This window comes from Phasianus colchicus, chromosome 1 (assembly GCF_987193195.1).
Source record: "Phasianus colchicus chromosome 1, bPhaCol1.hap1.1, whole genome shotgun sequence".
Lineage (NCBI taxonomy): Eukaryota > Metazoa > Chordata > Aves > Galliformes > Phasianidae > Phasianus > Phasianus colchicus.
This window is the reverse complement of record NC_143436.1, coordinates 79539452-79563574: the sequence shown is the minus strand read 5'-3', so window position 1 is coordinate 79563574 and position 24123 is coordinate 79539452. Positions and strand designations below refer to the sequence as shown.

Sequence of the window (24123 nt, the reverse complement as noted above, 5' to 3'; positions counted from 1 at the left end):
GCCTCTCGGGTCGAGCCCCGCCCTCTGAAGCGCTTTCTCCAATCATTGGCTAGCGGGGACACCTCGCGGCACCGCCCACTCGCGGGGTAACCTTTGCCTTACTGAGCGCAGAGCCCCGCCCCTCTGCCAACGGCAGGCCAATCGGAGGCGCCGAGTGGGCGTGGCCGTCGCGGCGCAGCCAATGGGCGCGGAGAGGGACGAGAGCGGTGCGGGGGCCGCGGTGTTGGTGCCGCTGCTGGGTTCCAGGAGCAACCGGCCGGCGGGGCCGGCGGAGAAGATGGCGGTGGCGGGGTCCGGCTGGAGCCTGGCCGGGCTGGCGGAGGCCCTGGGCTCGTCGGAGCAGGCGCTGCGCCTCATCGTGTCCATCTTGATGGGTAAGGGCGGGCGGGGCCGAGGGCTCCGGCCCCGGGCACGGACCCCCCAGTCAGTGGGGCCTCTGCGGGCAGAGGGCGGGCGGCGGGGCGACGCGTGTCCGGGTGCTGGGCGACGCGTGTCTGGGCGCGGGGCCAGGGGGGAGAGCCCGGCACCGGGACCCGTGCATCCGGATAGCGAGGGACGGGCGTCCTGCACAGCGCGGGGTGGGCGCGATGGAGAGCCGCGTCCTGAGCGCTGCTGGGTGCAGAACTTTGTTGGCGGAGCAGAACAGAGTATCCCGAGCTGGGAGGGGCACGACGTGATCACCGAGAGCACCTCCCGGCGACACACAGAGCTCAAACCCCGTGTCCGATGTCCGACGCTACTTCAACTCCGGCAGCCTGGGGCTGTGCCCGCTGCCCTGGGCAGCCTGACCCACGGCCCCGCCGCCTTCTGGTGCAGAACGTTTTCCTAACGCCCCAAGACGTGTGCCAGGTGCTGCAGTACATCGGGTCCCGCACGAGTGCGGGTCCAGAGAGGGGCGTGCTAGGGAAGCACAGGTGCACGGAGTTTTCAGTATGGCTGGGCTTTGCAAGGTCCTCTGTGTCCAGCTGTGCCACGCTTCGCTCAAGCAGGGACACTCAGAGTAGGGTGCCTGAGACGTGGCCCTGTCCAGGCACCTTTTGGCCAACGGACCATATTTGTGTCTATAGCAGCAATGGGAGTGTGCAGGAGTGGCTTGTGCGCACTAGCAGGTAGGGTGAGAGAAGCCTGCTGTCTAAGTGGCTAGAAAAACTGGCATGTTGTCCTGTGCTCCACCTGCAATATTGCAAAACATATACTTCTTATGCTTATCTGAGCATATTAAGTTAAAAGTCATGGGTAAAATGGTCAAGGCAAGGCTCGAGTCAGGATGTGGCTAATATCTGTGGGGATGTGTGTTAGAGCTCCCAAAAAATTCATTCAACTGTGTTTTTATACAGGCTGTTGATTGAAATCTCTGGGGATACCCATGAAACTTTGAGTTTTGGGGGGGAGGAGAGGAAAAAAAAAAAAAAAAAGGATGGTGTAATCATCAAGAAAGGAAATAAAAGCTTTTCTCTGAACCTGGAAGTGTATGTGAGGGGGTATGGCAGCTAATGTGTGAGATGTCTGAAAAACAGCTTTCTCTAACTGAAAGTGTATTTTTTGAAAGAGAGATAGGAAAAGTTGTATCACTTAGTAACTGCAGTCTAGATCAAACTTACTCATGCTTGATTTCATCTGCAATGATATCAAAACAAATCAAAACATCTTTCTTATCAAAGGTAGATGCAGGAGATTGAACTCTCAGAAGCTGCTGAACTTTATAAAAAAGAAGAAAAAGTAAGTAATAGGAAACACATACAGGACATGCAGATAGGTCAGTGTGAATTAATGAGCTCCACAGCTTTTCCCACATGTCTCTCTGAGACTTTAATTATAAGCTGATTCAATTTACTTTCCTGGCAGAAACCTAAACCAGAAAAAGCAGATAGGCTACTACTGGGCGAGTCAACTGAAGTAAGCAAGGGACTTGTCCAACAAGAACTGATTTAGGAGAAGTGTTGGAAAGTGTTTGCCTCCACATACACATACTGTAGAGCGATGCATTTGCAGAACATGCGTGGAACAGTTCTGAGAGCTTCTTACTTTTGGAAGCAATAAACTGGAACATGACATTGGAGGGCACTATTTCCTGCTTGGTGTCCTATGGGTGAATAAAATCCCTTATTAGTTTGAAATGAACAGCAGCTGATTTGCCATCTCAATCATAAGAAGAGATGCCCACTGCTGTCAGTAGATTAATTGAGCCCAAAACTTGTGGGTATCAAAAAAGTCTTGGGATCAGGAGCTGGGAGTCTGCTCGAGCCCTTTTTCCCTGCATCTCCAAAATGAGCAGCTCTAGCCTCTTGTTTCAGTATACCTTTCCCTGACCTTTCTCCTTACATCAGTGTCTCTTAATTGCATTCAGGAGAAGACATAACTTCAGACAGAAAGCTTAAGGGGATGCAAAACAGCCTTGCCTGCAGTTTGGTCCTTATGCAAGTTGTGTGGGCAGTCAGGTTGAGAGGACTGGCTCCAGCTTTCCTGCTTAATGGATAAGTAGTAAAGCATTATATGATTGCATTAAAAGTAAGTGCCAAGCACCACTCTAGAGCAACAGGAGAGTGAGAACAGTTTCTTAACCCGACACTGGCATTAAAAGAAATGTTATTTCACTGCAGCTTAGCTTACAGTCCTTGTATTGTTACTGATGGCTTTAAGCCTTTGGTAAGGAAACTGTTGTTGAAGACTGCTTCATAGGATGGCGTGGGGCAAAAACGAAAGGCGTTTTGAAAAGCTGGAAACTGCGTTAGGGTAAGCAAAGTGTCGCTTTTTCTTGACTTCCTCCATTTCAGGTGTTTGCAGGGATTCAGGAAGAAAATTGTTTTTATTGCCTGCAGCTACTACTGCTGAGTTGTATCAGAACAAGACAATGAGGATGAACTATGATTTTGTGTTCTAAGCATGGATTAAAAAGTTGTTGTTGTTCTCTCCTCCTGATGCAGTTCACCATCAGTTCTACTGCAATGACTGTCTCCAGGGTTTCACTGTTCTGGAGATTACCAGAAACTGACAAAAAAACAGCCTTCTGGAAAATGGGAAGAATTGCAAAGGACTTTGCAACTTCTTATTTTAATTTCTGGAGAAAGCTGCATTGTCTTTGAAAAAATATTCCGAACCAACTCTCTTGATTCAGAATAAGAATATTCACTTAAACATGATCTGAATTAAGCAAAAGGTGTCATTTAAAACTGTTAACAGTCTATCACTGTTGGCGGGAAAAAAAAAGGTAAAGATAAGATGAAACGATAGGGAGGAAGGAAGAGTAACCAAGAACAAAAATTTGAGTAATCCTAAAGAGCAACACATTTCCTCAGCAAACTAATGGAGATTGTAAAAACACGGTTCTGAGTAAACAATGGGGATTTTTGTCACCCCACAGTATTTAAACCAATGATGCACCTTTTTTACATCCTGTAAAGCAGGATGTAAAGAATAAAACGTGAGTGGAGTCCATTATTCAGACTGTACAGGATTAAAAACAAACTTCGGAGTTCACATGTGAAAATTTATACACACAAACTTTGAAGAAATTAGGCTGCAATTAGACAATATTATAAACAGTATTACTTTGAAGCGTAGTTCTAGTAGGCCCTATAATTTAAAAAACTGTGGTGTGATTCAGTTATATGAAATTGCCTTCTAAGAGATGTATTCCATCTTATTCTTTGCTAGGTGCAGGGCCCAGTCGGCCTTCACTGAGCACAGTGTTTTACCTGGAGAAGTCCTGTCTTCAAGTCAGCATGGAAGACACTGATGTTCTTAGCACCATGCTTACAGAGTTCTAGTTACTGAAGTAAGCAGGCTGAGCCAGTGCTGCGCTCACTTTGTGGAGGAGGAAGGGAGGGAGTACCTCCAACTATGGGAAGAGAGAAGAGGTTGTCCTTTTGTCTTTGAAAGGAGACTGGCTTCTTTCCTGCTGTCACTGTTCAGCCAGGAGGCCTTGACACGTCTATTTAAGGCTTTAGGTTAGCCTTACTTCTTGTGTGGCTAGCAATAAAGTCGTGCATGATCCCCAGGAATTGGATGTGCTGATCTGGCCATACTGCCACGTTGTCTTGCAAAGCTACCTGGCACTGCCTCACATGGAGGTGGGGGCAACGTGTTTTTTACAGCCCTGAGCCAAAACTGACCTACTGATCTACCCAGACCTGCCAGGAACACCACTGGGAAGTGTGCCCTGTTCTACAGACATAGCAGTGATGTGTGGGAGTTACACTTTTCCTATACGTCCTAGAAATCATCTGCTTTGCTTGCAAGTGAGTACTCTTTCCTCAACTTCCACCTCTCACCAATGACTTGCAGGCATTTTCTTTGAATTTTCTTCAGCCCGTCAATGTGGACAGATCACCTGTTGGAGTGTATTTTCAGTTCAGTTTCATCTGAAAGGAATGCTGCTCGCATGCTTTGAGGTGGTTCCGCTGTGTAAACTGAAGCACTATAAGTGGATGTCAAAAGTACACTCCTGTGTTGAATTCAAATTCTCACGTATGTGCGCCGATTCTTAAAGTTGTGGAATTCTTGTGCTATTATAGGCAGAAAAAGAGAACCACCTTTGATGTCGAAATACTAGATAGGGCTTTCATTTGAACACATCTTTTTTTCCCCATTGTCCCTGTCCTTTTAGTTTTAGTGCTCTTATAAGAATACAGAGGCATTTGATCTTCTGGATTTTAATAAAAGTAGAGCTAACTGATCAGCAATAGGAAAAAGAGAAGAAGCATGAAGATGAAATGGAGTAAGCATATAGAAAAGGAGAAATAAAGGGAGCAAAGACTTAAAAATAAGAAAAGGCTTCTGGTGTTCTTATTTGCAGTTTCATCTCTGGAAAAAAGCACTTTCGTCACACATCCTAGGATGTGGTGAATTTAACAAGGCCAGTTTTGGTTGGAATTAACCCTCCTGCCTAGTCCAGCCTCTTAATTGTTTACATTTTTGTTCAGTTAGATTCTTGTATTTGTGTACAACCTTGACGTTGTGCAGCAATCCACTACTCTTCCAAATGCCTGTGGCAAAGAAGCTGTTCCATTCTAACTCCAGGGTTCTCTTAACCAGAGATTGTCCTCTTGTTCCCATAAATTCCTCCATCTTTTTTATTACCAGAGGCATGCCTCAGCTAATTTGTCACTTTTACATCAATTGCTAATTCCTTGCTATAAAAAGTCCTATCTAGAGGCAAAAAATCAACTGTGCGTGCAGGCAGCTTTTCAGTTTGATGGCACACAGAAGAGGAGAGTTACCTTGGATCAGAAAGTCACCTTCTGTTTTCTCCAGGAGCATTACAACCACTTTCCTGCCTCAGTCAGCTCTGTCTGAAAGAGCTGCAAAAGATGGATTTTGCAGACTGGGAGCTGATGGACGTGGTCTCAGCACTGAGGAGCAGGGCCTCTGTTCCTGTTGCTTCTGAATGATGAAAGGAAAGCTGCATGGTATCTTGAATCCAACCTATCTAAATAAGGCAGCAAGTTTTCCAGATGGCAACACTAATTTCAGTAACTGTTTTCCTGCCTTTCCTGTGCTAATTCATACTGTTTCAAGGACTCCGTGGTGGGGTGGGAGTGCTGCCACTGTTATCAGTAAGAACAACTAATTACTTAATAGATGGGAGTGCTCTGTAGCAGACAGGCCTCAGCATAATGTCCACTGATAGTCAGTATCTACTGCCACGTGGGGGTTAAAGTTTATATCTGCAGTGTGGAATTGGCCCAACTGTAAAACTGAGAAAATGATCTGTGTGCAGGAAAGCTGTAAGGAAACTGTATTCCACAGTTAGAGCAACTTGTTCTGGTTATCAGAAGAATGTGGGCTGACACTGCGACTTTTGACCAGGAGTAGCACCTATGTAGTATAAGAGTGGGCCTTAAATGTCTAGCTTTCTTAAAACAGATGTGCTGTGTGTATTAGTAGCCCTCCATTTGCGAGGACTTTTAATTTAATTTTATTTTTTGTAATTAGAGCAGTGTTACCCAAACTATTATATGATTTCCTGTGTGGGGTTAAAAAGAAATAAGCATGAAATGTGACACAGGGCTCCTTAAAGAGCAGGAACACTGTTTGGGAATGAGAGAAAATGATAAAATTTCAGACCTTTACAATTTGGAGACAGATGTGTTCAGTCACAACTTAATTCTGTCTACAGAAATCGATGGAAACCTTTTTTTTTTTTTTTTTTAAATAAAAATTGAAAAATTGAAGCGAGATTGCACTGATTTTTGAGAAAATGTTTTAAAACTGAAACTGTTGATGTGCAGCAATAAATTGTACTTTGCCTGTATTTCTAATCTTACTTTTTTGTGTTTTTTCAAAAGGGGAAAAGATTTTTCCATTCGAAACTTAAGTATTCTAACTTTCAATATGAGCCAACAGTAATACTTCTTAGTTTTTTTTTACCACTTTTGGTTTTACAAAGCTGTGGGCAGTTGTTAATAGGTTTATTAAACTTGAATAGTATCTGTTTCACAGGCAAATTGAAATGAGAAAAAATAGTATCTGTCTATATGTTTCTGAGCTCAAGGCTGATAGACAATGCCTTATTTTTTAATCACATGAGTTGTTTTAATTGTTTGAATTATTCTTGTATTTCTGTAGAGCCCGTGTTCTGAACTCTGTCTGACAATTACTTCTTTCCTCTTCTGCTGGCTTTCAGGGATGGTAGAGGAAGATGCTGCTGACTTGGGCTGAAGGACAAATGCTGTGGTGGATGCAATAGGTTTGGAAGAACCAGACAAAAGTAGAGCAGAAAGGGAAAGGAACGTTTGAGTAGGGCGTTTTGTATGGGAATTAGGAGCTGCTCTTGCAAAAGGGAGAGCAAGGCTGAATGAGCATCCAGGAGCAAGGTTGCTAGGGTCTGTGGGCAAAGAGTTGTGGAATGTGGCCACTGGACAATCATTCAGCATGAGAAAGAGTCTGCAAAGTGGAAACTGGTGCAGGACAAAATGAGGAAGGAACAGTAATTAGGAGGAAGGGCAGAATGAGAGATGGCAAGAAGCTGAGGAAATGGGTGGAAAAGCAGTTGAGTTTCTAGAAGAAAGAGATACACAACTGGGCTCAGTAGAGCATGCAGGATTCCGGGATCTACAAGGTAACCCAAGTCCCAGACTCTGTGATTGCTTCACGAGGGATGTGGGGAGAAGGGAAGGGCCAAAAAATACCCCCAGTCATCTCAGCCGTTAGCACTGACTGCAGCACGTGTACTTGATATAACAGTACAGTTTGTCATTTCCTCTCACGGTGTTTAGATTTGGCTTTACTTATTGGAAAGCTTCCATCTATCAAACGCTGCTCAGCAGAATGTGCATTTCATTACCCTATTATTGCAGCATATAAAACGTGACTACTTACTGCTGCTTTTACTCTGTTAGTTCAGGTAGCAGACATCTATCCACTGCTACAGGCTTCAGCTAGGCTAACAAGTAGTGTGGGCACCAGTACTGTGGTTATTTTTCTGGATTTTTTTGTTGGGATAGATTTGTTTGCTTTGATTTTAATCAGGACAACAGAACACAAATTTGTGAAGTAAAGCATTCATACATATTTCTGACATTTCATAGCCAGATTTAAGGTTCCTTCTACTATCCCAGTTCAACTTCCTTATGCCTATACCTTTAGAAACACAATTTGCATGAACAGACTTCAGACACTTGTAAGATGGACAAAACTTACTATGTCAATATGTATTAAAACACATTTATTGTCTCATATGTGGCAATGTTTATTGTATGCTTCATGACCCTCACCTGAACCCTTAAGACAACAATTTAATTTACTCTTGGGATTTTGTATGGCCCATCTCACCATACTACCAGAGTGCTTCACAAATATTTACTTCTCACTAGAGCCACAGATAATAATCTGGAGTCATTCCTAAGCTGGAACACATTCTAAAATATAGAAAATGCAAGGAAAAACCTCCTTCCACTTATCTTAGCTACTTAATAGGAAATGCTTCTTACTTTGATTTTTCAAAATACTGCATGTGTAGTCTCAGTGGATTTTAGTTACAGCTTTGTATATATAGTACTTAACAAATCGAATGCAAATCTAAAGTTAGAGTCAGAAAAGAAATGATATATGACTGGTCACTTGGGGAGCACTGGGATTAAAAATCACAAAATCACTGAATCATAGAATGGGTTGGGTTGGGTTGGAAGGGACCTTAAAGCCCATCCAGTTCCTGACAAGGGCAGGATTTCCACCCGCTAGTTCAGGCTGCCCAGGCTCTCATTCATGCTGGCATTGAATGCCCCCAGGGATGGGACATCCACAAATTCTGGGCAGCCTGTTTCAGCACCTCACTCCCCTCAAAGAAGAATTTCCCCCGACATCTAATCTAAATGTCTCCTCTTTTAGTTTATAATGATTCCCCATTGTCCTGTCAATATTTACCTGTCAAAAAAAGTGGATTTCCTCCTGCTTGTAAGCTCTCTTTAAGTACTGGAAGTCCACATTGAGGTCTCCCTGGAGCCTTCTCTCCCCCAGGTTGAACAAGTCCAGCTGCCTCAGCCTGTCTCCATAGGAGAGTTGCTCCAGCTCTCTGATAGCTTCATTTCTCTCCTCTGGACCCATTCCAAAAGCTCCACATTTTTCTTGTGCCCCAGACCTGGACACAGTACTCCAGATGGATCTACTGGGGGCAAAGCAGATGAAGACAATCGTCTCCCTTACCCTGCCGGCCACCCCTCTTTGATGAAGTCCAGGATACTGTTAGCCTTTCAGGCTGCGAGTATATGCTGCTGGTTCATGTTGTTTTTCCTCTACCAGGACTCTTAAGTTATTCTTGGTGGAGCTGCTCTCAAGGAGTTCTTCTCCCAGTCTGTTCACATATCTGGAATTTCCCTGACCTAAGTGCAGTACGTTGTTGAATCTCATTAGGTTAACATGGGCCCACCTTTTGAACATGTTTAGGTCCCTTTTGATGGTATCCCTTCATTCTGTCGTATCAGCTGCACCACTCAGCTTAATGTCTCTGCAAACTTGCTGAAGGTGCACTCAATCCCATCGTTTATGAAAAAGAGTACTGGTTCCAAGACAAACCCCTGGGGGACACCACTTGTCACCAGTCTCCACCTGGACATAGAGCCTTTGACCATAAGGTTACTCAGCATCATATAAGAGGTCACTGAGGGGGAGCAGGGACTGAATTTTGAGATCAGTCAGCAATGGTATAAACCATTTATAAAATTTATCTTCCCTTCCCTACTTGTAATATTCACTGTGTTTGTCACAGAATTTGGAAGAGTGAGAGAGTAGTCCACCAAAGTCTGATATATGTATTTCAGCACTATCCCTCCTCTTGTAATGTATAAGGCCAGAAACTCCACTAAGTCATCTAGCATTTATCCCCTTAGATGGAAATATAGTATCAGCAATTATACCATGGCCTATATTTGTGATGTACCTATGTTAAGTGCATATTCCTAGTAAAGTGTTCAGCAAAGCTATAATCTGGACCATTACAAATGCTGCTGCTTGCTTGCACTAATTTACAACTCTTCCATCTTTTCCCCCCTCTATTCAGGATATCCTTTTGCCTTGTTCCAGCGCTATTTCCTCTTCCAGAAGGAGACCTACCTCATTCATCTCTACAATGTGTTCACAGGACTCTCAATTGCTTACTTCAATTTTGGTAAGATGAGCTTTGGAAGAGAGAGCTACTAGGCCCAGAGATTGCTGCAGTTTGGGAGGACATGTAATGGGAAAATCTCATTTTTGCTTCATCTCTCTCTCTCTACAGGGATGCAGTTCTTTCATTCACTGCTATGTGTCCTAATACAGTTTCTCATCCTGAGACTTATGGGTCGCACAGTCACTGCCGTCTTCACCACGTTTGTCTTTCAGATGGTAAAATTCCCTTTCTTACTGCATCACAGAATCATAGAATGGCACGGGTTGAAAAAGACCTCAAAGATCATTCAACCCCCCTGCTATTGCAGGGTCACCAATGACTAGACCAGGCTGCCCAGAGCCACATCCAGCCTGGCCTTGAATGCCTCCAGGGATGGGGCATCCACAGCCTCCTTGGGCAACCTGTTGCAGTGTGTCATCACGCTCTGTGTGAAAAACTTCCTCCTAAGGAAGTTTTATATCAGCTTGCATCAGTTTGTAGAAAAGTTTTCTTTCATTTTTGCAATTCTCAGTAGCAAATATAGGTGGAAAAATGAAAACAGATCAAAAACTGCTGGAGGTTTGCTTTAAATAACCCAAATAATTATTTCTTTCAGACATACCTTATGGCTGGCTATTACTTCACAGCCACAGAGCACTATGACATCAAGTGGACAATGCCACATTGTGTCTTGACTCTCAAGTTAATTGGTAAGCAATGATACCTTGTTATCTTTTGCATTCTGTAAGCCATGCCTCAGGGAAAAGAGGACTGCTTGCTCAGCCCTAGTCCAACATAAATCTTAAAATGATTGTTTCTCACCTCCAGGCTTGGCCATCGATTACTATGATGGAGGAAAAGATCCGGTGAGTAGAGCACAAATACTCTTTCCTTCCTCTTGTTTGCTATTCCAGTGATCTAGAAGTCAGAAAATCAGGTTCAAAGGATGTAAGTTAGTAAGCTGCATACATTGTTTGGCAAAAGCCAGAACTGAGAGGGGATTATCTGTGGATATCTGAGAGCACAGAATTCCAGAGTGGAAAAAGATAATTTGGAACAGAAACTGTAGCAATTACAGATGAGATGAGCAAAAGTTGCTTCAGCACTGAATTGTGTCAAAATATTATTCTGCCCCCTTCCAAATTCCTCACCATCTGCTTTCCCCAAATCTGTTGCTTTAGATTCCCAATCTCCAATGCTCTGTGTCTTGTGGGTAGCATTCCCTTAATGTGGAAACCGTCAGCACTGGATCTCAGTTCCAATCTTCCTTTCTTTTGTTGAGTCATGTCATATCTTCTTGGATTTTTGCCATTTGTTATGGCCCTGTTATTAGAGAAGATTAAATAGTGACAGAAGTCACACAGCAGTGTGTGGAAGAGGATAGAACACTTGTTACAGTCTCTTACTACTACTTTAGGTGTCTTTGTTTCTCACCTTCTGTACAGGCCCTGACCCAGCGTTCAGTGGCCATGCAGTCACCACTAACTGCAAGCAAAAGAATGTTCATCTGAAATCTCTTAAGCTGAAGTTTCAAGTATTTGAAGACATTAAATTCTTGCATCAAGAAGTAGGAACTGTAGGACAGCATGGTCTGGGCAAATACTGTTGCAGTCAGGGATTGTTAATGGTCAGATACAGAGCTTTTACTGTGCATCTGTGCTGGTAGGGATGCATGTTAACAGATTTCTTCCTTGTTTTGAGCTTTTTTGGCAATATAGATCTATGCAACTGATCTCAGCTGTTAGATCTTGTTGCTGTTTGGAGAGACTGGAGATAGTGATAGGAATGAGGAGAAGTATGAACATGAAGTACAAAGTTAAAAGTTCCCTGTATGTGGAGAGTAAGAACTTAGACCATAAAGGAGATGCACTGAAAACATAACATCCAGAGCTAAGTCTGACAACCCTTAGGATGATGTTAATCCAATCCCTTTGGTGCAGGAGTTCCTGACCCCTGAGCAGCGTCGATTTGCTGTCCGGGGAGTTCCTACCTTGCTGGAGGTCTCAGGATTCTCCTATTTCTATGGTGCCTTCATGGTGGGGCCTCAGTTCTCCATGACAGACTATCAGAAACTGGCAAAGGGTGAGATGACTGATGTTCGAGGCCAGAGACCCAATAGGTAATGAGATCCACTTAGCTCCTTGCTTTCCTAAGATCCCAGAATGCTTATTCCTCCATGTATTCCCTGCAGCAGAGTGTGTTCTTACCTGGACTCTGAAATACTGTGACTAAAAGTGATTTATAACAAAAGGCGGCCATTCAGAAGTTGCTCATAAACTCTGCATAATTTCCTAGCATTGTTTGGGGGCACAAATGTTAACATTTGACTTGTTTAGTACAGACTCAGTCCTAACTGGTACGGTCAGCACCCCAGCTTCCAAGTAGAGGCATCTGCTGCAGTGGAATGTGGTAACCCCCTATCACTGTCTCCCCAAACTCCTCATTTCCACTTCTGTTTTTAAACAGAGCTTTTCCTTGACCTTCATATTTTTCTTTCTCAGTTTTGTGCCTGCTCTCAAGCGCCTGAGTTTGGGTCTCTTATTTCTAGTGACCTATACCTTGTCAAGCCCATACATCTCTGATGAATACCTCATCTCAGATGATTACATGGTATGTATATATTTGACAGTTCTCATATGTGGAAGAATTCTACTTCCAAGAGGGCACTGGATCTACAAGAGTAGAGAAAAGTCATTGGTTTTTTTTAGGTTTGCCTCAATTCAAAAAGAAGATAAGTCAGCAACTAGTGCTATGTCTTCCCATAACTGATTTGGCTTTGCTGCCTGTCCTATGGATTCCATTTAATGCAGAACAAGAATGCAGAACAAGAACTGAACCAAATAAAAACTTTTACAAATAGAGAAATCATCTTGGATTGTACAGCTGTTTTTGGAATCTTAACATGTATTTGTTACTTTTTAATAACTGTTTAACCATTACACGCAAAGAACTCTGCCGTGGTAGTTTCCAAGGCTTTTTAAAATTTGAAGATGGAGGTTCATTGTGTAGACACTATTAGGTGAGCTATCCTTGAGTACAGGCTAGCTTTGAAAGAAAAACTTGATCTGCTTCTCTCAACAGTGTATTTTGTGTAGAGGGATGCAGCAACAGATTCTCCAGATTGGTTCATTTGAATTAAAAATCTGCAGAATCTTTGAGGTTCTTTGAAAACTCCTAACAAGCAATTCCAATCTGCAGATTATAGAATTACAGTATCCTCAGAGTTGGAAGGGACCTTTAAAGATCATCTAGTCCAACTCTCCTGCAAGGAACAGGGACATCAGTCCCTGTTCAGTCTTTCTGTACTGGTGTGAATAAATGAGGGTATCAATTCCTACAATGATTATGCTAATTCCAGAGTACGTGTGTCAATACAGTCAAATATCACCAGAGGAAGTAAAAAGGTGTATGGATTTATATAACACTGTAGCCTGGTAGTCCAGTTTATTTAGTGTTGCAACATATTGATTAGATTAATACGAAAGACAGTGATGAGATCTCATCTATCCACCTAATATATAGCCAGAACTCATTTATTTTCATTTTGAATTTGTTTTATCTCTGCAGGAGAAGCCTTTCTGGTTCCGCTGTGGTTACATACTGGTCTGGGGCAAAATTATACTCTACAAATACGTTACTTGCTGGCTTGTTACGGTGAGTCAGAAGTATTTCTAGAAACAAGACAAATGAACAAAGTTAGCACCTCTGAAGTTACAAAATACGCTTTTGGTTTTTAGCACTAAACAGAAAAAAATCAAGTATCTAGATATTAGTGCGGATAAGTGTAGTTTGCTAAATGTAAAGCAAGGGCTAACTAATCAAAAAGAGAAGATTTTAACCCATTTTCTCCATCTGCAGTGGTACTGTCCATTGAGCACAGAATCAGAACTTCCCCAGCTCTGCCTTTCAAAAAAAAAAAAAAAAAAAAAAAAAAAAAAAAAAAAAAACTGATGTACTTTTTATCATCTTTCCTCTATGTCTTTTTCTGTAGGAAGGCGTCTGTATCCTTGTTGGTCTAGGGTACAATGGGACTGACCAGAGTGGAAAACCTATGTGGGATGCCTGTGCCAATATGAAGGTCTGGCTGTATGAGACAACACCTTTGTTCACAGGGACCATTGCTTCTTTCAACATCAACACCAATGCTTGGGTGGCCCGGTGAGCAGGAAAAATTTCTACTTCTGTAATGTCAGTAGTAGCTATGTCAACAGAACCAAGATCATAAGTTGAGAAGGGAATACTTGGTATCTGCTAGTTATCAGTTCTCACCCTACTCCTATTTGAAACAGCTTACTGAATTGGGTAGATCTTTTGATCCAATTTTAAAAGGCAGTTCTTTGTTAATAGGCAAGTTGAAAATGGCAGAAGCTGGAGGGAGGAGGCTAGAATGGAACTACAGTGAGCCCTCTAGCCTTCTTGGTCAAACAGTTGCAGAACAGGTGAAACAGCTGCCGACTGCTCTAGTGGCTGATGCAGTTTGGCAGCTGTTTCCTGCTTCTTGATGCTTCCTATGCAGTGACACAGATTTTTGGTTCAGAACTTGCTGGACCACAACTGAATTATAAAATATCTTCATTTCTGTGAGTGCTGTCAGAAGAACCACCTATCCCCCCTAGCTGGCATTTAAGGTAAAGACTGCAGTGTAAGTTGCCCTGATAGAGGGAGCTGTCTAGCTGTTTCTGTTACCACAGGGAAACGTGAAGACACGGTCTTGCATCTCTGACATGGAGAGGGAAGGATAAATAGTGAACTAGAAGCACTTTGTTTCTTCTCTGCTCTAGCTACATCTTCAAGCGCCTGAAGTTCCTGGGCAACAAACTGCTGTCACAGGCACTGGCCCTGTTCTTCCTGGCTATTTGGCACGGACTACACTCTGGCTACCTGGTGTGCTTTCAAATGGAGTTGCTCATAGTCATCGTTGAAAGACAGGTGCGCTTTGTCAGACTTAGCAGAATGAGGTCACCTGCATTAACCTTTCCCCTTGAGTCTGGAAACCGCCACGCTGAAGGGTTTAATAACTGCTCACTTAGAAATTGGTGTTCACAATGGTACTGTTCTGTTCAAGGGTTCAGTAAGTCCCTAGCTTATACTCTGGCAAGCTTTCTTCCCATCAGCTTTCACAGTACAACTGGCACATGAACATAGTGCAACTGAAGTGCTTGCCAGCTGGGAAGGTTGGAAGACAAGCACGCGAGCAGAATGCCTCTGCTAAATCTCTGATAGTGGAAGAAAAATATTCCATATTTAGCCCTTTGCTTTTTTGATTACAACTTCAAGAATAGGGTACTTATTTAGTTTTTTGCTGCATAGTTACCAAAGTTAATTAACAAGGATATTCTGGTTGCAGAGCCTACAGACACAACCGTTAAGACATCCAACTGAGGAAAGCTTTATTTTTCTTTACATTAGGTTATAAACCTTGTTCGGGATAGTCCTGCTTTAAGCACTTTGGCCTCCATCACTGCCTTGCAGCCTATTTTCTATGTGCTACAGCAGACTAACCACTGGATGTTTATGGGTTATTCTCTGGTGCCATTTTGCCTTTTCACCTGGGACAAATGGATGAAGGTATTTATTAACCTTAAACACACAATCCACACAACCAGTCCCTTTTACCCCTGCTTGCCCTCTCATGTGGTCTTAGCTGAAGTCTGCTTGCTGACCCTTAACCCTTTTTCTCTGCAGGTGTACAAATCTATTTATTTCCTTGGCCACATATTGTTTTTCACATTATTACTGGTGTTGCCTTATATTCGCAAATTACTTGTGCCACGAAAAGAAAAGCTAAAAAAAGCAGAATAACAGCCAACAGGTAAGCTTGTTGTACTACTTTCAGGGACACCTTGCAGGAATCCCACACTTGGACAAGGCAGTGAAGTGAAACAGCAGTGTTACAGCCCTGAAACAAGACAACTGAAACAGGTCTAATAGCTTTTTCTTTTTCAGATTGTACCACCCATGCATTTGTAGGAGTTAAATTAACACTCCAGAAGCAAAGCACCACCTGCCAAGTTTGCTGTGTTGAAGTATGACTTTTTTTTCAACGTGAGGAGGGAGAAAAGAGAAAGCACAGGGTCAAAGACCTGAAAGGAGGGAAATGGAGTCGTCTCCTTCCAGACCCTCCACTTTCTGTATGTTGCCTTATCTCTCTGCCGCCCTCCAGTGGACACTCTCGTCTCTCTGCTGATATCAGATGATTGTAAAACACTCAATGCGGGCACTATATTGGAATGGAGCTACCCTCCGACTTTTCTACGTTTGTCATCCAAGATAAAGTTGCTCCTGTTCTTTTTTCATTTCTGCTTCAGCTCATTTCCTCCAGGGTGCATCAGTGTGGGAGTCATGAGCTGTCACACACCACAGAAAAAGAGCTGCTGGGCCCAGCTAAGAACTTTGGTTCCACAACAAATCTGGATTTACTATCAAGGGTGATATCCAAGCTGTTCATTTACAAAAAATTAAGTACAAAACACAGTCTTATGAAAAGTTACCTTTAATAGGAGGAAAAAGGGTTGGTGGGGCAGTCCATGTAAAGTTGCATTGCTCCAGGAGCTACAAAGAAGAAACTGAAGCTTTTCCTTTTCAGGAGCCCAAAGCTGCACCAGGTCCACAAAGAACTAAAAAAAGCCTCTCCAGAATCTGGAGTCCTATATAGCAGTCCATTGTGACAGCAGCAGAGACAGAAGCTCACACTACTCCCCAGGCTTCCTCAAAGGCAGTAGTAATTTTAGCACATGTGAGGGCAGCAGAGAGGGGATAGTTGCTGATAGAAATCATCTTTTCTGTATAGTCCACATTGACCTGGGGGGAGAAAGAAGAGGAAAATACATATCTGACTGTATATCAAGCTGCACACTACCACTTAATCCCATCTACTTTCATCTGTTTCAGAGGCACATCATTGTTCTTATATGACCATGCTTCATCCAAGACTTATTATTGCCACGTTAAAGCTCCTCAAAGCAATTGATAGCCCTCTCTTCAGTGAAAGGCCCAAGTATTACAGAGCTAGGCAGTTTCTTAACAAGCCTATAGCAGAGAAAGGGTTAGGGGAAAAATTTCCAAAGAATAGAGAAGTTTAAAAAAAAGAAAAAAAAACAAACCAAGAATGGCACTAAAACCTATAATCATAAATATATTTACAACTCCCAAGTAAAAAGGCTACGTGCACTTACTGAACCATGGGCAAAAGCTCCCACAACAATAGTTACTGGCTCTGCTTTAGGAACCAGTTCACGCAGATCTGTCACATTTGGAACTGCAAAAGAGGTACCTATCTTCATACAGCCCACAGGTAGATGGTCACTGACTGGATTTTTAATAACCTAACAGAAAAGAAAAAATTAATAGCAGTGTAGAGGTAAGAGGCTCTGTCAGATAGCTAAGTCCACAGTATATACTGCATTTAAAGTAAATACATTACTAGCTGCAGAGAGGAATCTTGCACCATTACCTGTGAACAATGAACAACTGCTTACCTTTAACAATTTCTGAGGACCATCAGCTGCTCGAACGCTGAGCTTATGCAGCAACTGAACTGACAAAAGAGAAGAACATTAGTTAAGCAGTCTGTTCTCTTGCTGGAGGGAGCACATTCTCTGCCTACTGGTGATAACTCAACTAGGAAAGAACTTTAGAGTTCCCAGCATCTTCTAAAGAAGTTAAAAAAACAAAAAAAACAAAAAAAACACTGATCAGAGAATTATTTTGCCATTAGCACATTCTCATGCAGGCAACTCCCTACTGTACTTCACAGTATGGTATGTATTTATAGTACGTTGCTGGGAATTCACAAAAAGAAATTTTCATTTCCCTCCTCTTTTCTCACTTTTTTTTTTTTTTTTTTTTGAGTCAGTGTAATTTCTTTTCACAAAACTCTTTTGCTCCTACCCACCACCCTGCATAATTTTGCAGCCAGTACAAAGCATGAATCGCTTACCCATAAGACCACAGAATCGATCAAAAGTTCTTGGGATCCTGGTCTGAGGATTAACTTCAATTAAAACATTCTTCTGAGTATGGATGTAAACTTGCAGAAGACCAGCCCGATTCAGAGGGCTATCCATAAGCATAAGAAGACTCTGAAACAAAACAAACACGTAGTAGTGGAAATTGAAAAGGTGCAAGGGAGGGATCTTGGAAAAGACTTCACGACTGCATAAGTGACAAGAGACAGAGTGGCCATACAAGTACTACTGTTATGCTGAGAAACAAGCAGCCCCATACACAAATAGAAACACACACGTTATTAAGCACAAGTATGGTGGGTGAAGCTAACTTCGTTCCCGCCCCAGGGCCATAAGACGATACCCCCCACTCCAGGGGCACTTTCCTGCAGCGAGTGCCACACCGGCACGGCCCCGCACACCCCAGACAAGTCCATGCTGCCAGTACCTAGCCGGTACCTGGTGGGTGATGTCGGGCCGCACTTCCCCGGGGTCCCGGCCGCTCCGCAGCAGCAGCGCCTTATGCTTGTCGCAATTGAGGAGCTCGAACGTCTTCCCCACCTAAGACCAAAGCAGGGGCAGTCTGACAATAGAAACCGCGGAGTATCCCCAGCCCGACCCCCTCCGTCCGCACCTTCACCGTCTCCAGGCTCGCCCCTTCCAGCACCACCAGAAGCCGTCGCTGCCCGCGGACGCGCTTAGCCTCTAACAGAACGTCCTCTTCCTCCTGCTGCTCCTCCTCACGCGGCCGCCTGGGCGCCGCCATTTTGTCCGAGCCGCACAACGTAGCGTCACCACCGCGAGCGCCGCCAATGGCAGCCGCAGCCACCCAAGATGGCACCCTTCCCCTCCCTCCCCCTGGGACCACTTCCGGAGCGCGGCGGAAGGCAGCGGCAGCGGCAGCTTCCGGTGTCCTTCCCGGCGGGGCGCGCGGCACGGCGCGGCCATGGCGCAGAGCTTGAAGGACCTGGCGGGGCGGCTGCCGGCTGGGCCGCGTGGCGTCGGCACCGCCCTCAAGCTGCTGCTGGGCGCCGGCGCCCTGGCCTATGGAGTCCGCGAGTCCGTTTTCATCGGTAAGTGCTCCCCGGGCCCACGCCCCGTTTTTCCGTGCTTCCCCCCCCCCACCCCCTTCGCTGACCGCATCGTTTCTCCCCTCAGTGGAAGGCGGGCAGCGGGCCATCTTCTTCAATCGCATTGGCGGCGTGCAGCAGGACACTATCCTTGCTGAGGGGCTGCACTTCAGGTAGGAACCACCCCTCCCCCTTCCATTCCCCCCCCCAGTCCGGACGCCCGTGTGGCCTCCCCTGATGCAGGCTTCCCGATCTTTCGCAGGATTCCCTGGTTCCAGTACCCCATCATCTATGACATCCGGGCCCGGCCACGGAAAATTTCCTCCCCTACAGGCTCCAAAGGTAAGAGCGGACCCTGGTGGGGCGGGAGGGCTGGAGCCTGCCCTGCTCACGTCTCTCCCCTCAGACCTGCAGATGGTGAACATCTCGCTGCGCGTCCTCACCCGCCCCAACGCTGCAGAGCTGCCCAGCATGTACCAGCGCCTGGGCCTGGACTACGAGGAGCGAGTCCTGCCCTCCATCGTCAACGAGGTGCTCAAGAGCGTGGTGGCCAAATTCAACGCCTCGCAGCTCATCACACAGAGAGCCCAGGTGACCCTTCCTGAGGGAGCTTCTGCTCAGATTGCAAAGGACATTTAAATTGTGCACGTGGGGAACATTAAAAGGGGTGGAAGATGCATATCTGCTGGCAGAAAGGGTATGAACTGTATTCTGCTTATGGTTTGATTCTCATGCAGTTGCCGAAGCTGTACCACCAGCTTTTGAGGAGAACATTGGTTTCGTGATGCGTAGAGTGCAAAACTGCTTTGTAACATGATAATGGGGGAGGGAGAGCTAACGTAAATCATAGTGAGCATGTAGCACTGACCCTTCGTGGGTATCAAGGGAGATGTCAAAGCAAACTGAAGAGTTTGAGTGGATCTGAAATGAGAAGCGGGTCAGGAGTTAGCAAAGTGGTAAGCATTTGGTGGTAGATGCTACAGAAGATTGTTAAACATTTCTTTTTAGAAAAAGGTTAGGGGGTAATCTGGAGGGGCTGCAAAATTATAAAAATTATTAACTTTTAAAAGCCTTTACCTGTAAGTTTATGTTTTAATAATTTGAGCTCCAGGGATTCTGAGAGTATCTGCCACTTATCCTAAATGAGGGAGAGTGGAGTTGCTGATCTGCTTTTAAAAGGCTTTGGAGAAGGTCCTGCATGAGACTGCTGAAGAGAAAATGCAAAGTTTCTCTAACTTTGTCGAATCCCTGACAGAAAAAAAAGCAAAGAACAGAAATAAATGTCCAGGTTTTATTGTAAGGATTGGTCAGTAACGGGAACATCAGAGTTATATCTTTAGCTGTGTGGTGTGCATTGAAGAGACAATTTAATGTGTCAGATTTTATATAATGAGAATGAATAGAAAAGGAGGGTGTGGCAGCAAAGAAACAGTATCTGTGCGATGTTTAGGTTTATCAGAAGCAGAAGACTGTGAGATAACTGTGAGGCTTCTGAACCAAGTGAATTAAATTGTGTTTAGCAGTCTTTACTGTAAAGTGATGTGTATGGAGCAGTTTAGATTCAGAAGGAAAAAAAGTGACTCTGTGTAGTTATGTGCTTGCAATTCATTCAATGAAAGGTTGAGGAGAAACTCAAATTCCAAACAGTGGAAAATTCAAAATGCAGGAGAAAATACTTACTTCAAAACATACATGGCAACTGTGGAACTACTTGAGATAGGATGTGAAAGGGAAAAAAAGAAAAAAAAATTTCAATAAGTTTTTTTTCTAGTGCTAATTGTATAGCATTGTTAAGTAATTATAAATGGCTGTAATTAAGTTTTGAAATACTACACTTAGCTCTGAATATGGAGAGTTATTTAGTGGTGATAGATTCAGAGGACAGGCATTAATGTCCATATTTCAAGCTTTGTTTTAGATATCGTCTCTCAGGCCTGCTGAGTGAATGAACTGTGAAGAGCAGTTGTGCTTCAGTACTGTAGTGCACAGCAAGTGAGAAACAGCCTGTGTGAAGTACTCTTGGTGTACTTGTGTTTCAGGTGTCTCTGCTTATTAGGCGAGAGCTCACAGAGAGAGCCAAGGATTTCAGCCTCATCCTGGATGATGTGGCTATCACAGAGCTGAGTTTCAGTCGTGAATACACAGCGGCTGTGGAGGCCAAGCAAGTGGGTGAGTTCAATTTACGCCTTGAAAGGGTGGGTTGCTTTTCTCTTTTTATTAATAAACAAGGAAGTAAATCTGAGGTAGCGTGTCATTTTTGCATTGATACAACTTCAGGGTTACAAGCCCCAGCTTCCTTAGTAGTGGAACTAACTATATTATTCCAAGTATTAGCAGAAAACTTTGGGCCATAGCTAGTGGAATAGGTCATGAATGGAACTGTGTTCCCCAAGCTGTAGGACTTCCCTACTACTCCCTCTGGGGAAGTACTTGTTGGTTTTATTAAACAAAAAAAACAACAGCAGAATTATACATTTCTTACTTGTGGATATGGCCCTAGGATACTGTCAGTTCTTATAGAAGCATAAGATCCCCAGGCCTCAGCCATAGAGTCCTGGCAGATTCAAGAGATGGGATCTGCTTTGAGTGCTTTTGTCCATTCTTTCTGCAGCTCAGCAGGAGGCACAGCGTGCACAGTTCCTGGTGGAGAAGGCCAAGCAGGAGCAGAAGCAGAAGATTGTTCAGGCTGAAGGAGAAGCTACAGCTGCTAAGATGATATCCTACTTTGGGGGTTTTTGTGGGATGTGGCTTGCGAGCGTGACAGACCTTGGAATTTGTTGCATGGATTCATGTTTAGCAGACTTTGAGGAGAGAGAGCTTCAAATAGGCCTCGGGTTTGTTTTTTCCCTGCAGTTTGTTGGAGTGAGGATTAAATGCAGCTACTTGACTGAGGCTAGAGATCAGGGCAGAAGACACCATGAGCCTTTGCTCCCTGTTGCAAGGTATAATTACTGTTTGCTGTGTGGGGCAATAACATTGTACTTTTTGGAATTTTTACACTTGGAAACATAAAAATGTCCTTGCCTAGAGGCCCAAGTCAGTGGTATAGCAATCTTCTTTTTTTTTTTTTTCCCTTCGAGATTTTGCTGATATGTGTTCATACATTTATGTGAATTCCTTAGGTGGAATTAATTGAAGGCAGTGAGTTTCAATTACTAGTTTTTTTCCATAACTGTACCCTGTACCTCGGTGAAGCTCTGAGCAGAAATCCAGGCTACATCAAACTACGTAAGATACGAGCTGCTCAGAACATCTCAAAAACGGTGAGTAGGAGAGCACAGAACTTCCACATTTCTTCTGCATTTGCTTTGTCCTCCTAGCCCAGTGGCCATATGATGAATTTAAGGCGAATGTGACTTGCCCTGTCCTGATCTTTCTCCCAGCTCTGCTCTTTTTTGATCAAATAGATCTAAAGATTTAGTTAGCAGTGATCGGCAATTATACGCAAGGCGAGGAGTTTATGCCCTTCGTATGACAAGGCCAGATCCAAATCAGATCTCATCACCCTCCCTCAGCTGCAGCCACCACAAGCTTCTGGCTTGCTGCACACTGCCAAGAGGGGACAGATAGGCATGGGATCAAAGGTCTGTCTGACAAGGAGACAGAATGATCACTGTTCTTTTAAAAGTCTGACGGCACTGGGATGGGAAGTAGGGACATTACATAGTTGGTTTTGGAAACTGTGTTCATTTAACTAAGATTTTAAGTGTATACAAGCAAGAGTGCTGTACCTCGAGGGAGAGAGTGATTATTTATTAATGCTGTCCTTCCTTTATTTTTTAAACTTTTTTCATATGACCTCTGTAATGAATTTCTTTTTCAGATTGCTGGCTCACAAAACCGTGTGTATCTCACAGCAGATAACTTGGTACTGAACCTGCAGGATGAGGGCTTTACCAGGTAAGGGGACAGGTGTCTGTTGTGGGGGAATTTACCTGCGCCTTCCTTGTGAAACTAGTCTTTTTTCAGGAGCTCTCTCAGGATATTTCCTCTGAGATCCTGATGCCAGAGAACACAATTCAGTAGAGTGCACTCTTGCTTACTGCAGAAACGAATTATTTTGTTTTTCAGTCTAATGATTTTCTCTTTTGTTTCTCTTTCCTCTCCATCCCCTTACTACATCTCCTGACACAGAGGAAGGTAGGATGCTCAACTTTATTTTGATCCTTTTGTTAGTATTTGGAACATAGACATTGATGTGTTGGTATTTGGCCTGGGTGTTGCTTTTCTTGGACGTTTCTGGCTACCAGTTCATTCTATTTCTATATCAGTTCCCATTTGTGATATGAAGTTTGAAGCCTTTCCTTGCAGGGGCCATACAAACATCTACGTCAAGTGGGAGATGTTCAGTAATTGGAGCTATGCGTGTGTCTTGGAACCTTGCATGGGGAAGACAGGAATAATAATCTGAGGACCATCCTCTAATCTATCCCACTTGTACTGGACATCCTGCTGTTAAAACAGAGGGCTTTATGGAGGCAGTTAGATGGTTGTAGTATATTGTGTTGATATGGTGTAATGATCTCTTGAAAAGAAGTTCCTGTTACTCTCCAAAAGCTTTCCAGTCCATGCTAGAAAATCTCATTCCCCGCTTTCAGAGCTGGACAGAATTTTATGGTTTTAGCTTCATTTGTCCAGTAGTAACTGGATAACACACTGCCAGTTGAATTAGTAGTGTGTGGCTAAAAGCTTAGAATCAAGAAAGGAAACCAGAGCTGGTTTATTTTCTATGCTCTCTCTGATCACTTTTGCACCTGTTTGGCCAGATTCTACCTTATTTGTCCCAGTAGGTTTAAGGGGGTTTGAAAAAAGGTCTTCAAAGGACTTGAAGTCCACATTGTTGGAGTGTGACACCTCGTGCTTCTAAGTCTGTAGTAAAGCTCTGGCTTGGCTTTGCCTGTGCTTTCTGGGCTAATTACTCACTTCTGTCTCCCTTGCAGTGACAGTCTTCTACTCAAACAAGGGAAGAAATGAAAGAACTAAAGCCTTCTAGAACCGCCAGCGCTGACCAGCAGAAGATGGGAGTGAGGAGCTTGGAATTTCCTGCACACTAGCTTTGTTTGACCTCACTTTGAAATTGTTACATCAGTAACCAGATTTGGTTTCCATGCCCCAGCTCCATCTGTAGTGACCCAGTTCTAGGATTGGGTTCTACCACATCACAGCTGTAATCCATTCTTCACCTCACCAGTTAAATCTGGGGAGGGAGGAAGGAGACTTAGTGATAAAACTAACCTACGTGGATATAGTAATTCATTTCTGATCTTCATTAATCTTAGATATCTGTAAGGTAAAATCAGACCTGTTTTTTATTTTTGGCCAAGTGAGGGAGTTCTGCTGCCATCAGCACAAATCTTTTTCTAGTAAATTTGGATCCCAATACTGAATTCAGGAAAATATCATTCATTGGGTGCCTATCAACTGCTGGAATATTTGTCACTGTGTGCTCAGTGATTCTTTCAAACATTTGTAAAAATTAAAAATCTCAAAATTTATACTGTGTGTGGTGCCTAAAAAAGAGGTT

General features: G+C 43.8%; 3 protein-coding genes across 4 annotated transcripts; 2 read left to right on the top strand and 1 right to left on the bottom strand.

The window, feature by feature from the left end:
- Positions 1-166: 166 nt before the first annotated feature.
- Positions 167-15879, top strand: LPCAT3 (lysophosphatidylcholine acyltransferase 3). The gene is made up of 13 exons (XM_031610304.2): positions 167-374; positions 9497-9604; positions 9713-9819; positions 10200-10293; positions 10412-10449; positions 11524-11702; positions 12085-12193; positions 13151-13237; positions 13575-13741; positions 14365-14512; positions 14993-15151; positions 15269-15395; positions 15530-15879. Exons 1-12 carry the CDS (start codon positions 182-184, stop codon positions 15383-15385), a joined length of 1506 nt encoding a protein of 501 aa, XP_031466164.1. The 5' UTR covers positions 167-181; the 3' UTR covers positions 15386-15395; positions 15530-15879.
- On the bottom strand, positions 13168-18386 carry EMG1 (EMG1 N1-specific pseudouridine methyltransferase). The gene is made up of 7 exons (XM_031610308.2): positions 18164-18386; positions 17989-18090; positions 17523-17664; positions 17062-17120; positions 16759-16908; positions 16075-16384; positions 13168-13254 (listed from the first exon to the last, which is right to left on the bottom strand). Exons 1-6 carry the CDS (start codon positions 18293-18295, stop codon positions 16271-16273), a joined length of 699 nt encoding a protein of 232 aa, XP_031466168.1. The 5' UTR covers positions 18296-18386; the 3' UTR covers positions 13168-13254; positions 16075-16270.
- Positions 18387-18418: 32 nt separating this feature from the next.
- On the top strand, positions 18419-24094 carry PHB2 (prohibitin 2). 2 transcript variants are annotated; one of them, XM_090149257.1, is made up of 9 exons: positions 18419-18602; positions 18688-18772; positions 18862-18941; positions 19006-19190; positions 20639-20768; positions 21211-21314; positions 21785-21862; positions 22423-22499; positions 22734-24094. In XM_090149257.1, the coding sequence occupies exons 1-9, from the start codon at positions 18476-18478 to the stop codon at positions 22741-22743; spliced, it is 876 nt and encodes a 291-aa protein (XP_090005383.1). In that variant the 5' UTR covers positions 18419-18475; the 3' UTR covers positions 22744-24094. The 2 variants fall into 2 exon arrangements, with proteins under 2 accessions (XP_090005383.1, XP_031466166.1); XM_031610306.2 differs by lacking the exon at positions 22734-24094 and having other exon boundaries at positions 22423-22503.
- The last annotated feature ends 29 nt before the right edge of the window (positions 24095-24123 follow it).

What these genes read in the sequence shown, in the direction of transcription:
- LPCAT3 (XM_031610304.2), top strand. Translation starts at nt 182, where the DNA reads ATGGGCGCGGAGAGGGACGAGAGCGGTGCGGGGGCCGCGGTGTTGGTG. An exon ending in CCACGTTTGTCTTTCAGATG is followed by an intron (nt 9,820 to 10,199) that starts GTAAAATTCCCT and finishes TATTTCTTTCAG; the next exon opens with ACATACCTTATGGCTGGCTA. An exon ending in ATGATGGAGGAAAAGATCCG is followed by an intron (nt 10,450 to 11,523) that starts GTGAGTAGAGCA and finishes CCTTTGGTGCAG; the next exon opens with GAGTTCCTGACCCCTGAGCA.
- EMG1 (XM_031610308.2), bottom strand. Translation starts at nt 18,295, where the DNA reads ATGGCGGCGCCCAGGCGGCCGCGTGAGGAGGAGCAGCAGGAGGAAGAG. An exon ending in GGCCCGACATCACCCACCAG is followed by an intron (nt 17,665 to 17,988) that starts GTACCGGCTAGG and finishes GTTTTGTTTCAG; the next exon opens with AGTCTTCTTATGCTTATGGA. An exon ending in TCGATTCTGTGGTCTTATGG is followed by an intron (nt 17,121 to 17,522) that starts GTAAGCGATTCA and finishes CTCTTTTGTCAG; the next exon opens with TTCAGTTGCTGCATAAGCTC.
- PHB2 (XM_090149257.1), top strand. Translation starts at nt 18,476, where the DNA reads ATGGCGCAGAGCTTGAAGGACCTGGCGGGGCGGCTGCCGGCTGGGCCG. An exon ending in GCTGAGGGGCTGCACTTCAG is followed by an intron (nt 18,773 to 18,861) that starts GTAGGAACCACC and finishes GATCTTTCGCAG; the next exon opens with GATTCCCTGGTTCCAGTACC. An exon ending in CTCCCCTACAGGCTCCAAAG is followed by an intron (nt 18,942 to 19,005) that starts GTAAGAGCGGAC and finishes CTCTCCCCTCAG; the next exon opens with ACCTGCAGATGGTGAACATC.